Source organism: Pieris napi, chromosome 14, assembly GCF_905475465.1.
Source record: "Pieris napi chromosome 14, ilPieNapi1.2, whole genome shotgun sequence".
Taxonomy (NCBI): Eukaryota; Metazoa; Arthropoda; class Insecta; order Lepidoptera; family Pieridae; genus Pieris; species Pieris napi.
In genome coordinates, this window is record NC_062247.1 from 9,471,365 (window position 1) to 9,485,152 (window position 13,788).

Below are 13,788 nucleotides of genomic sequence, written 5' to 3' on the forward strand. Positions count from 1 at the left end.
GGACATTTCATCTAATAAAACCTACTTTAAAATTATGACACCGATGTACCGTCAGCGTCAATTCTGTCGAAATTTCTGTAGTATGTAAGATATCAAAAATTTTCGTCTTTAATTTATAATAAATTCTAAAAATGAAGGTAAAATTATGTAAGTGATAAAGATTGGGAATCTTCTTATTGCGAAACCGTTGCAAGGTGATAATTGTAAGTTGAATTGAAAATTAAAAATGGCTCCTAAGTTCTTTGTGATTTCTTGCCGTAATTATTTATAGTATTAAAATTAAATCCCTCAAGTAGCGTAGATGTAAAGATAAAACTCCGGCATTGCACGGCCTTCACATTAAGACAACTATACAATACTGAAGCAACATTCCCAAGTAACGTCCGTCCCCGTCACACTAACCAACGGAGTAAGGACATAATATGCATTTCGTACTCGCATAATGTTTGTGTCTCATTCTTTGGGCCATTTCCAGTGGCGTAACTATACCGTTTGGGGCCCGTGGCAAATAGTTTTGATGGGGCCCGATCAGTAAAAATCGTCACGTTGTACTCCGTTTAATTTTAATAAATTTCGAGATTTTCAGCGTACTCAATTACACGTTGTATATGTCCTACTAATGGCCATAGGCCTCCTCTCTTAGGCGAGAGGGAATGGTCTGTAGACCCCACGCTAGCCCACTATACCCTAGCTAGGGTATTGGAGACTTCACATTCATCCATAGAACATAATATCTCTTGGGCAGGGGCCCTCTTGGGTCGGGGGACTGTGGCATTTTGCCAGCCCTGCCACCAGTCTATATGTACTCTTTATAATGTAGCTGTTAGTTAGTTAGCTCTTATAACTCGTGAAGAGGCAACAGAAGTGTTAGCCTAGTGGCTGCTGCGTGCGACTCTCATCCCTGGATTGTAGGTTAGGATAGCCGGGGCTCCAATAGAGTTTCTGTACGATGAAGGATAACATTGTCAGGAAACTAGCATGCTTCAGACCCAACAAGTCGATGGCGTGTATCAGATGGCTGATCACCTACTTGCCTATTAGAAAAAACATATGACCACGAAACAGATACATAAATCTGAGGCACTGGATGTTTGTAGGCAATTATTTTTTTTCTTTTTGTTTACACGATTAAAAAACTATAATTCGTTGCGATAACCAACTAGCAGCAAGCTCGTACATGGACTCGTTGTTACATTTATTAACTATGTTTACAGATGATAGCTTCGAAGATTATATTACTAAAACAATGTTGGTCACTTGCAACGCCGTTCGCACAAAATTCTAAGTTGATAAAATCATATACGAATCTATACACGTGCAACCTTCAATCAATCCGCTGTTGGTGCAGCCAAGGACCAATAAAATATAAGCAGTTGGAACAAAGACCGCAAAATGGCCGAAGACAACCGCAGGCCTCAAAGAGGTTCGAATTGCTTAACAACAACTTGTCCTTATTTCGCCGAAAGGGGCCTTCTAAGAAAAGTAAACGGATACCAAAACTGATACTCCTACAAAATCCGTTTACATGGCTCATGACTAAGATCGACTTTATTGTGTTAAGACGAGTTTGGGACTCGACGTTCCGGGAAAAGGATTTTAAATTTGGAGCGACACAGGTTACACACAATTTTTGTTGTAAACTAGGAAATATTTTTAAGCTATGGTTTTTCACAACGCGGTTGTTTGTTAGTGTAGCAAAATTAAATGAAACAAAAATAATAAAAACAAAATATTGTATTAATTTCTTTTGCCGATCAATTGCTATACCAGGGAAACATGAGAAACGTGTCTGCCCAACAACTTCTACTAGGTATGAGGCCGGAAAATAAGTTTCCTGTTTTATTTATATTTGTGATAATTCCAGGCAATATCTCGTATAACACACCTTATAAGTGAAGGTCAACTCGGCGAACTGAATGGTCTTCTCACGAAGCCAGCTCGGTTGAGCTTGTTACGTGATCTTGATCGCAACTGGGGCGAGAAACAGAGGGCGCTGCTGGCTTTGAATCATAAAGATATACAGATTTCCTCGCCCCGGAAAGTCTATTTTATCCGGATAGCTGGTATTGTTTCCTTCATATTAAAAAGTAGAGTTGCCATTTGTTTATTGCGTGATGTGAGACTCTGTGACGACCCAAATAGGCATTCCCCTAACAAGGCACGGAGACTTTTCAGCGGTGTTACGGTAGAAAGGAATAATAATAATAATTTGTTGCAAGAATATGGTACAAAAATGTGTAAGGTGGTACAATCTTAATTTCGCATATTCTGCCACACACAATGGCGCGCAAATTTGTCCTTAAAGGGATTTTAAATTTTACATTATTATTATTATATTTTCGGAACAGCATCTTGCAGACTGTGGCAGTTAACCTGTCTTCGCCTATCATGAAGCATTTTGTGCATACACTTGTCGGCACGTCGCGAGTGATCATGATTATGATTTTCTATAAATTGTGTTTTTTTTAAAGTACTTTTTGTCCAATTAAATTCACGAGTTATTCAAAATCGATCGGAGACATGCGTACAAAGTCTTAATAGTGTCCAGTAATCATTTGGTTTTTTAAAATTGCTATCAATGAGAAACCACTACATACGCCTCTGTTTTTAAATAAGTTTGATGTCCAGTAACGTTTTTTCTTCTTCTTAATTTGGATGAAACAATAATTAAGTAGAATCAGAGATACCAACGCGTCCTCGCTGTCGGCCATCTCGTTAACATTGGCGGCGAAAGCGGAGTACAGAGTTTTGACGAGCATGTTACGCCGATTTTAGAACACAGCGTAACACGCTCGATGCGAATGCTACATTACACCTCGTAACTTTGGTCAGTTCCCACCTTTAGTAGTTGCCTTTTTTTATGATTAAAAAAATATTGTTAGAGATATATGTTAAGATTATATTTAATAAATATTTGTTGCAGATAAGAAATTCTGTGACGTCGACATGGCGTTTTTAGCACTGAAATGGGCACCGATAAACAACATAGATGCGTTGATATTTACAGAAATTTTTGCACGGTTTCACCGCGAATACACACCTAACAGTATACCCGAATGGACTATAGCCTTTTTTAAAGTTACACGTTTTGAAGTTTTACGCCGATAATGTTTTAAGCTTATTTTTACAATAAAAATCATTTTCAATACGAAGAATTTTATTTATAAATAATTATGCCAGATCATAGAATTTTACGCGTTACTCGAACACGTCAGAAAATCATGTGGGGTCAGAGAATCATGGGGGTATGGGTAAATCGTCAGATCATTAAAAAAATGGCTTCACCCTTTATCCATGGTTTTAGCCACAGCACCATATGACAACCAACATTTTATATGTTTTTCGTAATCCTGATGCTTACCCCGCCACTGAAATGGAAAATTTAACAAACTTTTTTTCGTTTCAGAACCTAATCTTTAGAAACAGCAAATTTAGTATCCCGGGCTTGCTACCTTTTATCTTAATTCAAAATCGGTAACGCAATAAAATGGTTGAATTTGTAAGAAATCTAAGAACACTTGATCAAGCAACCTATTGACATTTTTTTTAACACGAGCTGTAAGCTGTTGAATGGTGGTTAATAAACATTTTCACAACGCAATCGCAACTAGCATACCACTTCACAATAGCGATTTAGATTCTACTTTTAAGCTAATTTTGCTATACAGTTTATGTATTCTTTGTTAGGCCTGTCCAAGATGGCGTCATTATTTTATTACACTTGTATAATTCCATAGCATTTGTATGACATTCTTGCGAGACATTCACAATAAATTACAGATCCAATAGTAAGAGGTACGGGTTTTCTAAATAACTCTTGAGGTCATTTGAGAATCTTGCTATGGTAACTCCATCAATTACTCTATGGTCGGAGGACCAACTGACTGTTAGAATATGTGCAGGCTTGACGTTTCCCTCTTCGTCATATCGCGGTAATTTCTGTAAAAGTAACACAAGTCACTTTTAAGCAATATTACTAATATTAAGTCCAATATTACTTGTATGGCAATCAAGGTTTACAACAATTTACCAAAAACATTCAAATATCTTCCTTCTAGAATTTTTAAAACTCGACTTAATGTGCTACTTTTGGAAAAAAAATATTCTATGAATGATTATGATGGAACATCATAATTAATATTAATTTGATAACGTAATAATATATTTTAATAATGTGATGATGTAGTGATAAAATAATATAATAATTGTAACTTCTGTTCTACATTTTAAGACAAATTTGCACTTATATGTGTGGCCGAATATGCGAACTTTAGATTGTACCACCATAACATATTTGTACCATATTCTTGAAAATAAATTATTATTATTATTACAAATAATAGCAAACAGCGCTATCCTACTCAATTAAGACCCTAATCTACCTAACGTTTCAATTTTGAATTATTTCCTTAATATCCAGAGTGCCAAAGTCGCAAATTTGGAGTGCCTTGAAATGGCGTCGTAAAGTGAACAACGCGATTGTGAGAAACACAAAATCAAAATTGATTTCAATGTACCTGAATCTTTCCCAAAGCTCCAATGGATACTTGTGTTGGTAATATCACTGGTTTGGTGTAAGTTCCTCCAACCTGTAATACATTTAGTTTAATTAATTAGTGGGTACTTCTATGTAGCGTTCCTTCTACGTTGTATTTTTTATTTTCTGTTCTTTCGAAATTTCAGATAAACTCTGGTTCAGTCATTTTTCACATGAGCTTGGACATACATTTACTAAGTATATTTGTAGTGAAGCAGTGTTGGCCATGTGGCTTAAGCGTACTCCTCTCAAACCCGAGGTCGTGCTTTCGAACCAGTGCTACTGCATTACTATGGACATTTGTTAAATAACACTTGTAATTTTCAAAAAAATTGTGATGAAACCAGCGGACTTTAGACCCTAAAATTGAAGGCATGGATGGAAGGCTGATCACCTACATGAAATTTAAGACACTCAATGATCTCGAAAAAGGCCATCTGAGGCTGATTCATTAAGGTTGTAGGGTTATTATTGCAATTCGCAAAAATAATAGTAACGGCAGCAACGATTTAACACAACTAAGAACTCAAAGGGAATTATGGGTTAAGAAAAAAGATGGACTAAATGTATTGACTTGCTAGGAGACTATGTAGAGAAATATTTTTTTTTTTAGTTAAAATATCCTTATTTCATATTGATTATCATTACTTTTGGATCACCCCTCGTATTGGTTTTAGCTTAGTTTATCGTTACGATTAATGAAAGCACGAATTTAAAAATTCATTTTGGTTGCCTTTATTTTATTTTGAAAAATATGAAACAAAAAATTTCAAACACTGCTAGCATGTGTGAATCCTACGGATAACCAATACTTTCTTGAATTCAAATTTTAGTGCAAATTAATAAATACTCTTTCATGTGAAAAGCTTTTTTGTTTGATTTTAGAAATGATTTTTTGCAGTAATAGGATCTCCTATTACTGCCTTTCTTCTTCAACAACGGTTTACTTACATTTCCAATATTCGAAATCGTAAAAGTTCCGCCTGAAAGGTCACTTAGACCGAGTTGACCTTTCGCGCCTTTCTCTTGTATGAGATTTAACTCCTTGGCTATTTCTAATACAGTTTTGTTTTGGACATTCTAAAAAAATGCATTTAAATAAGAAATAGGAAACACAGTTATGTCATTGACATAGAAAATCACATAAGGAAGATTGCATAAAACAAATTCCATTTAAGTGTAAACTAATGGAAAATGGGTCAGATATATCTTAGTTAAGTAATACGCTTCCATCGCAAACCGATAATAGTTTTAGAAATACCTTCACATTACAGGAGATAAAAATTATTTCATATAAAAAGTAAAAACGCAGTCAAATTTAATATCAGTCAGCAGTTTTTATCGACAACAAAAACGTCATATCTATATACTATGTTATAAAGATCAAGTCGAATTATTTTGGCAATTTCTTTTGTGTTATGTGTATTGGAGACGAATACACCATAACACTTATTTATAAAAACAAATGCAATCCAATTACACCGGTTTAACTAAAGTGATAATCTGTCTCTTTTCATCGCATCGTAAACACGATTTGACAGAAAAAGATAATAGACTACTTTAGTTAAAGCAGTGTAATTATGTTGATTTATTCTTTATGAGTATGATATTTGGGTGCCCGTCAGCTATTCTTGTTAACTTGGCCTGACACTTAATTACTTGTTGATTAATTACCTTTATGACAGGAACCACTAATCCATTCGGCGTATCCATAGCAACGCCTATATTGTGACTTGCTTTGTAAATAATATTTTCACACGAACTGTCCAAACTGCTGTTTAAAATAGGGTGTTTAAGTAGACTTAAAGAAGCGGCTTTAACAATTATAGGCATGTAAGTCAATTTCACTCCACGCTTGAGGGTAATTTGTTTAAGTGTCTCTCTCATTTCTACTAATTTTGTAACATTGTATTCGTCACTAAAACCAAAGTGTGGTATTTTCTGAAATAGTAAATTTGTTATAACGTGGGTAAGGTGGAAAACCGGCTTGCTTTAGACCCAAAAAGTAGACGGAGTGTGTCAGGCACCTGATCACCTACTTGCCTATTAGATTGACTAGTGATCATGAAACCGATACGGAAATCTAAGGCCCAGAACTGAAAAGGTTCTAGCGCCACTGATTTAGTTAAATTTATTTATTGTGGATAGAAGGAATTCGCTGCTCTTCCTCCGACCTGAAGGGAGGATCATCGACCACTCTAAAGATTGATTAACCCGAAGACCTAGTGGCTAAAGTCGAGAATTTGTATATATCCTTAGCTGTATATATCGCAGCGATTGTAGTCGTACATTGTAGGTATCTCTAAAGTACACTTAAATCAATATGTGTCATACGTAATAATATATTACTGTGGAATCTCTATAACTCCAATGTCAAGGGAAATGTAAAAAAAATCGAGTTAACGAGTTTTTAACAAGAACTTCGAGATACATATTATGATTTAACTGCTGAATCTTCGATTTACAGAGGCGCGATTTCGAAATATAATTACATATTAATTAAGTTATCTGCCTTGCGAGTTGCGATTCTGTAACTCTCGCGCGTCGCCGCTGTGAGAGTTCGAAAAGTGAGTTACTGAATCGCAAGGCTGTACTACTACGACTTACGGAGTCTCCTTTTTGAAAGTCGAGTTATAGAGTATGAATATGTATTATTAATACTTCGTAAGGAAACAACATTTCGTTCGAGTTACAATTGCTTTCGTTAAGGTTATAGAGATTCCACTGTATTTAATAACGCTACAGCTACAGCATTAAATTTAACACTAAACTCTTGGTAAGCATTTAGCGAGGAATGGAGGTATATGGGACGATATAAACATTAATAGAAAAAACAAAATATCCTTATTTTTTAGATCCTACTTTTTGAACTAAGCTACTGCAAATGAAATACTAACCATAGCCTCCGTCATTGATTTAACCATAGCTTTAGTGAATCCAGTTACAGGTACCACTTTGTCTTCTAGTATTATTTCTGGTTTTGACTTAACTTCAATTACAGGTTCATTAGGAAGGTCTGGCACTTCATTTGATTTATCAGAAGTAATATTTAAGTATGCTAGTATATCTTCTTTGAGCAGCCGTCCATTTCTACCGGTAGCTGGGACTGAATTCAGATTTACCTGGAAAGGGTTTAGTTAAATACATATTGAGAATTGCCATAATTTTATGTTCTAAAAGTATTGAATAAATCTAGCACTAAACTTCTTTAAATGAAAAAACTTTGATCTCATCGTCAGACGTCAAGGCAGAATACATAATACCATCCGTATCGCCTCGACGTCCGTCGTTCCACAACTGAGCGTTGCGCGCGTTGCCGCGCACCTTACTGATGTATTTCCGAACCAATTCGACTTAGGGTCCTTCAAGAAAAGATCGTACCAATTCTTAAAAGGCCGGCAACGTACTTGAGAGCCTTCTGGTAATGTGAGTGTCCATGGGCGGCGGTATTACTTTACATCAGGTGGTGAACCGCCAGTCCGGTTGATGTTATATTAAAAAAGAGTCAACTGTAATAATGGTTTTTACTATTAGGAAAATTATTTATAATTTATGTTTATTTTCTTTCAATAAATTTATACCTGCTATTTAAAAAGCGACTGGGAAGTAAAGTATAGTATTTAGAAAAGGAATTGTTACTAACCTGGAACTGAGAGGCAATTCTTCTAACAGCTGGTGTTGTAAGAACTTTGCCTTTTGTATTAGAATTGTCTACCAGCGAAGAAGCTGCAACATCTGACTTAATACTTTCTTCAACTTTTGTTGATGTTGATGAGACTGAAAAAAATTGTGTGATTTTAAATTTTACAAACACAGCACTTTATTAATTGTTTTAAATTTTTAGAAGCATACTTTTACGTCGCCCACTTATAACCTAAACCGTTGATAGCAGTGTAGGAATATTAACAATAATTTTATATAACATAACTAGCAGACTCGGCCAAGCGTTGCTGTGGCTAAGGTTTTTGTTACAGATGTTAAATAGTATCTTATGTGAAACGTTGGTACTTTCAACACAGCGCGGCGCCATCTGTTAGAATTGTGATTTGTGACTGTCAAATAATAACAGACAAATAATTAGCAATAAATTAAAATTGCGACTATAATTTGAGATTTAAACTATCCTATCTCTAAAGTTGGATCGAACTGCACGTGATGTGCAAATTTGATTGATATCGGTTCGGTAGTTTAGGAGTCCATTGAGGACAAACATTGTGACACGAGATTTATATATATTAAGATTATACATCCCAAAAAGACAATGTCTGAAACTATTCCTAGATTTTTATTACGGGTTTTTTTATACGGGCAGGCGGCTCACCTGATGTAAAGTGATATCTCCGCCCATGGACACTGACATTGCCAGAAGGTTCGCAAGTGCGTTGCCAGTCTTTTAAGAATGAGTACGCTCTTTTCTTGAAGGAACTTGAGTGGAATTGGTTCGGAAATACTTCACACATGTTGCGCCTTATTTATTACCAGTATAAGCGATTGATTTTATTATAAAACTACATTTTCTGCACATATTTCACGAAATATGGAAAGATTGAGGTTTGATTTTATTGTGAAACCGTCAGAAGATGGAAAATCAAACAGGTGCGCGGCAAAAACTGCCTTAAGAAACGCTCAGTTGTGGAACGACGGACGTCGAGGCGATACGGATAGTATTCCGTATTTTGCCTAGACGTCCGACGCTGAGACTCAGCTGCAGGTGCTCCAAACAACTCCTCCTCCGGTAAAAGAATATTTATATTTAGTTTTGATATACCTTCTTCTTCCGTTCCTTCGACTTCTATGTCAACTAGAGGCTGGCCTACCAATGCAGTTTGATCCACTTCATGGTAGAGACGGGTGACAACACCGTCATATCGACTAGTTATCGTCACTGATGCTTTATCACTTTGAACTTCGCAAATGTTGTCGAATTGCTGCACTTTGTCACCGACTTTGACAAACCTGAAAATTCCAAAACATTAGGAGTTTATGAATTCTACAGTGGCAGGTTTCTACTACCTGTAATTATTTGTATGAATAAACGATTGATTGCATAATTTGAGCTTATGAATTTTCTTGCTTTTTTTTAATTTAAACAAAACCTATATGTTAATTGGGTATTTTTATTGGCTACTCAAAAGTCACAGCGCTAGTTGCAAATCCAAATTTTTAAAAGCTAATTAAGGAAATTTTTTCAGAAACCAGCATGTCTTAGACCCAAAAATCGTCAGCGCGTGTCGAGTATGTCAGGAATCAATCACTTAATACTAATATTATAAAGAGGAAAGAATTGGCCTCAAAAGTACTGGACTGATTTTAAAAATTCTTTCACCATTCGAATACTACATTATGACTGATTAATATAGGCTATTTTAATTGCAAGAAAAATGCCTACTAAAACTACAATAATGTTACCCAAGGTGTAAAAAATGCCTACAATATATCTTTCATGGCATGCGCTGCGAAAACTATTGATGATAGAACAAAAAATGTTCACAATATTAAAGAATATATCAATATCTACAAAAATATTTAAACAATAAATGTCTACCCATGCGAAGCCGGGACGGGCCGCTAGTATAAAGATAAATTATCAGGACATTACCTGTAAACTGGACATTATTGTCTAAATGGAAGTAAAAATACATCTCCAATTACTTCTTACCATTCTTTTATAACAACCTCACGGATTCCTTCCCCAATATCTGATAATTTGAATGCAACTGATTTCAATGCAACATTTGTGTAATGTATCTGTCTTTTTAAATCTTCAATGTTATGTAAATTATTTTTCGTCTTATCTAGAATAACACCGCTGTTCGTGCGCGTACATTGTCGTAGAATTCTCTGTAATTTAAATAAATTACATGCTAATTTTCTTTCATACAATGATTTTTATATTCTACTTCAATTTTTATATTTCATACAGATGGGCTCCGCGAGCAACCGCCTTCGACAAATCCAGTTATAAATCGCCTTGCGCAATTAATAGGCTTAATTAATTTTCGCTTAGAGTTGTTCCTGAGATTAGAGCGATGGTCAAAAAATACAATAAAATATAATAACCCGTAACTGTGTCATGCTGAAAGTTGTATCAGTAAGGATAACTGCGATAAATGCATTATAACCTAGAAAAAAACTTGAGTATAAAAAATAATATTAAACTCAGTTTTATCAAAAACAAACGAACACAAACAATCGCTATCTTTAAAGTCAATAAACAAAAACTTATCATCCATTATATAACTCCATTTTGATAATTACCCTAATCTTAAATAATTGTCATACAGTTACAAAAAAGTTGATCAGTTATTTATATTATATTATTAGTATAAGTTATACGGAGGTTCAATTATCACCATGTGATTACATATATGCAGGCCATTAAAACATTTTTCCAAGACACAATTTATGCTTAGACACATTTGATATATTACAGTTTTATTCATAGGCAAATGAGCAGTATTGCATGTATAGATGCGAGACTGAACTAAGGCCGTGATTTCGGTCGCGGTCGCGCTCAAATCAGTCGTAAAGCAGTCATTTTACGATTTGGCATTCTGATTCTGATTTGACCGCGACCGCCGCTGTGAAAACCGCTGTTAGAGTTCGAAAAGTGAGTTACAGAATCGCAAGGCTGGACAAATGTATGTGCGGTATTAATCCATGCTCGTACGAAGAAAAACCAAGTGACGAAGACGATAAAAAGACTTAGCGATAACTGTGATTCAAAACCCAAGAAGTTTATGACAAACGGGAGTATTCCGCAAGTCTCCCCTTTGAATCTTTTCGTTAGTCCCAAAAGTCGATAACATGTGTGAGGCATTGTTAACTTATAAAAATTCGAAGAACTTTTAAATGAACACGCTGAAACGCTGTCTTAACTACCATTCCTAATGGTATGGTAGTGACGTTATACTTGTATCCTAGCCTAAAGTTAAGTAGTTAAAATGAATATGTTTTTGGGAAAAACCCTGAACACATCTGATAAGCAATTTTAACAAATTTGTTTTTGATTATAAGAGACATGATGTTACTGCAAGGGATGTACCTACTTTAAAACGGCGAAAGGAAATGTTCTAGGTCGGATGCCCAGATCTAAAAAGATTGTAGTGCCACCGATTTATTTATTATACATTTGCAGTTATTTCATAAGAAGGTACCTAATTTGTAATCCAATTCGTATAAGTTTCAATTAAAATATCGCATTGAATTTGTTTTAAGCGTTTCATACTACCAAATAAGGTCTAAGGTCTCTGGACTTTAGAACTACGCTTATATTATAAACAATTTTTATCAGGTTTTAACGATTTTTACTAATGCAAATGTTAACTATTTCATGAAATAGTAGTATTTTGTTTATATTACATATTTGATAACATTCTGATAACTAAGAAGCTGTAATTAGCAACAGAAGATAACACAATTTAAAAAATTGTATTGGTTTAACCCGTTTTCAAATATTACATCATTTATTTCGTTTTTACAATTAAAGCGAGAATAATTATGCACTATATTTATAAGTTCAACGTAAGCAATGTTTATAATAACGGTCTTAATACTTACGTTAGTTAAACACACTTTATGACATCGACTTAAGTTTTTCACATTAATACATTTATTTATTAATAATGCCATATTTCTAATGGCATTCCACGCGTCAGTATGACGCCACGCGATGTTTTCGAATAAACTCGCGCGCTTATCGTTTCATTATCAGTCGTCAAAAGTTGATTAAATTTAACACAAAGAGGGTCAAGGAATAAATTACCATTTCTATTGGAAATAATATACTCAATAAGCAATTCTTTTTATTAAATACATAATAAACATGTTAATAAAGTGAATAAATACAATAATATATAATTTATAACGGTAATGTTATGCTCGAGACGCAGGGGCAACCCATAAATAATCAAATAACATTAATTGCAAGACGCACATACCGGGCTTACTTTTGTTTCATTTAACATTATAAATGTGATTTTTAGGTAGATTAAGCTCTGATTTGATTAAAAATAAAATCTATAATAATTTATCATTAAAAATAATTTCGTAATATCAATCTTAGCATAAAAATAGTGTTCGTTAAACACGTTTTATTACAACAAACAATTTTCATTTAGGTAATTTATTCTTAACTTAATTAATTCTTAAAATGTATAACTCAGCATTCACCTGCTGATTTTTAATAAATATTGGTATTTAGTGTGACAATAACAGCTACTTTATTTGCAATTAAGAGCAAAGTTGAAAAACATTTAACATTCGGTTATCATGCTACAATCTCTTTATGTAAAATGAAACAAGAAGTAATCCGATGTTCTCTTCTAGGCTATTCTAAATTGCTAAGGTGTATCACAGAGGCGCTCTGCCGATTATCTGCTATAGTTATCATAGTTAAATTGAACGACAACTTTAACTCAGTCAGCGATTAAAGTGTAAGGCTGGCAACATCTAGTTGTATGCAAATTATCAAAGCCTACGGACAGTAAAATTAATATCTCTCGATTCAACAACTACTAGATATAATTTGAAACACGATAACTTAGAAAACAAATGAAACGATCCTAACAATGACGTACTACGCACTTCTTGATCTATAAACGTACATAGATAATAAATTTCACATTGTCTATTAACACATACCTAACTACGTCGGAGAATATACAAAATGTACAATTATGTAAATGAATTCTACAGTCAAGGTTTTCGGTACTACAATATACGCCTTTGTCGTCATTACAGGGCATTTGCATTTATCACCAGTAAATCCATTGTGAACAATATCGAATAGTAATAATTAACAGTCCATTTTTTATTTCCAGTACAGAACATTTGAATCTCAAAATTCTGGAATGACATTGAAACCGAAATCAACAATTAACATTCCTAGTATGTACTAGTACAGATGCCGGAAAACATCTTGAACATTAAACAAGGGAGGGGGGAAAGTTTGCGCAGCGCGGGACACAAACGTCAACTGATTTACAAATCACGCGATAGACACGTCACACTCCCGCCGCCGCGCACCACCGCCCGTCTCCCTCCCAGTGATACTTAAAAATCGCTTCTGAGCGGCAAGGACATTTGTTCAAGATGTTGGCCGGTATCTGTACCAAACACGTAATATTACCACTACCACCAGTAGCTATACCATCAATGGTTCGACAGACGTTGTTTCATTGATACACAATAATAGCTAATGAATATCTTTATAGGGGTAATAAGGGTCTAAACAAAAGAGATTAATACAT

The 13,788-nt window shown here is 34.7% G+C and overlaps 2 protein-coding genes across 2 annotated transcripts; one reads left to right on the forward strand and one right to left on the reverse strand.

Moving 5' to 3' along the window:
* Positions 1-42: 42 nt before the first annotated feature.
* On the forward strand, positions 43-3,148 carry LOC125056013 (m-AAA protease-interacting protein 1, mitochondrial). Its single transcript, XM_047658820.1, has 4 exons — positions 43-203; positions 1,215-1,616; positions 1,865-2,063; positions 2,924-3,148. Exons 2-4 carry the CDS (start codon positions 1,215-1,217, stop codon positions 3,106-3,108), a joined length of 786 nt encoding a protein of 261 aa, XP_047514776.1. The 5' UTR covers positions 43-203; the 3' UTR covers positions 3,109-3,148.
* LOC125056012 (lipoamide acyltransferase component of branched-chain alpha-keto acid dehydrogenase complex, mitochondrial) lies at positions 3,140-12,233 on the reverse strand. The gene is made up of 9 exons (XM_047658819.1): positions 12,098-12,233; positions 10,197-10,378; positions 9,306-9,493; positions 8,181-8,314; positions 7,435-7,659; positions 6,212-6,478; positions 5,489-5,617; positions 4,518-4,589; positions 3,140-3,939 (listed from the first exon to the last, which is right to left on the reverse strand). The coding sequence occupies exons 1-9, from the start codon at positions 12,167-12,169 to the stop codon at positions 3,775-3,777; spliced, it is 1,434 nt and encodes a 477-aa protein (XP_047514775.1). The 5' UTR covers positions 12,170-12,233; the 3' UTR covers positions 3,140-3,774.
* Between the last annotated feature and the right edge of the window lie 1,555 nt (positions 12,234-13,788).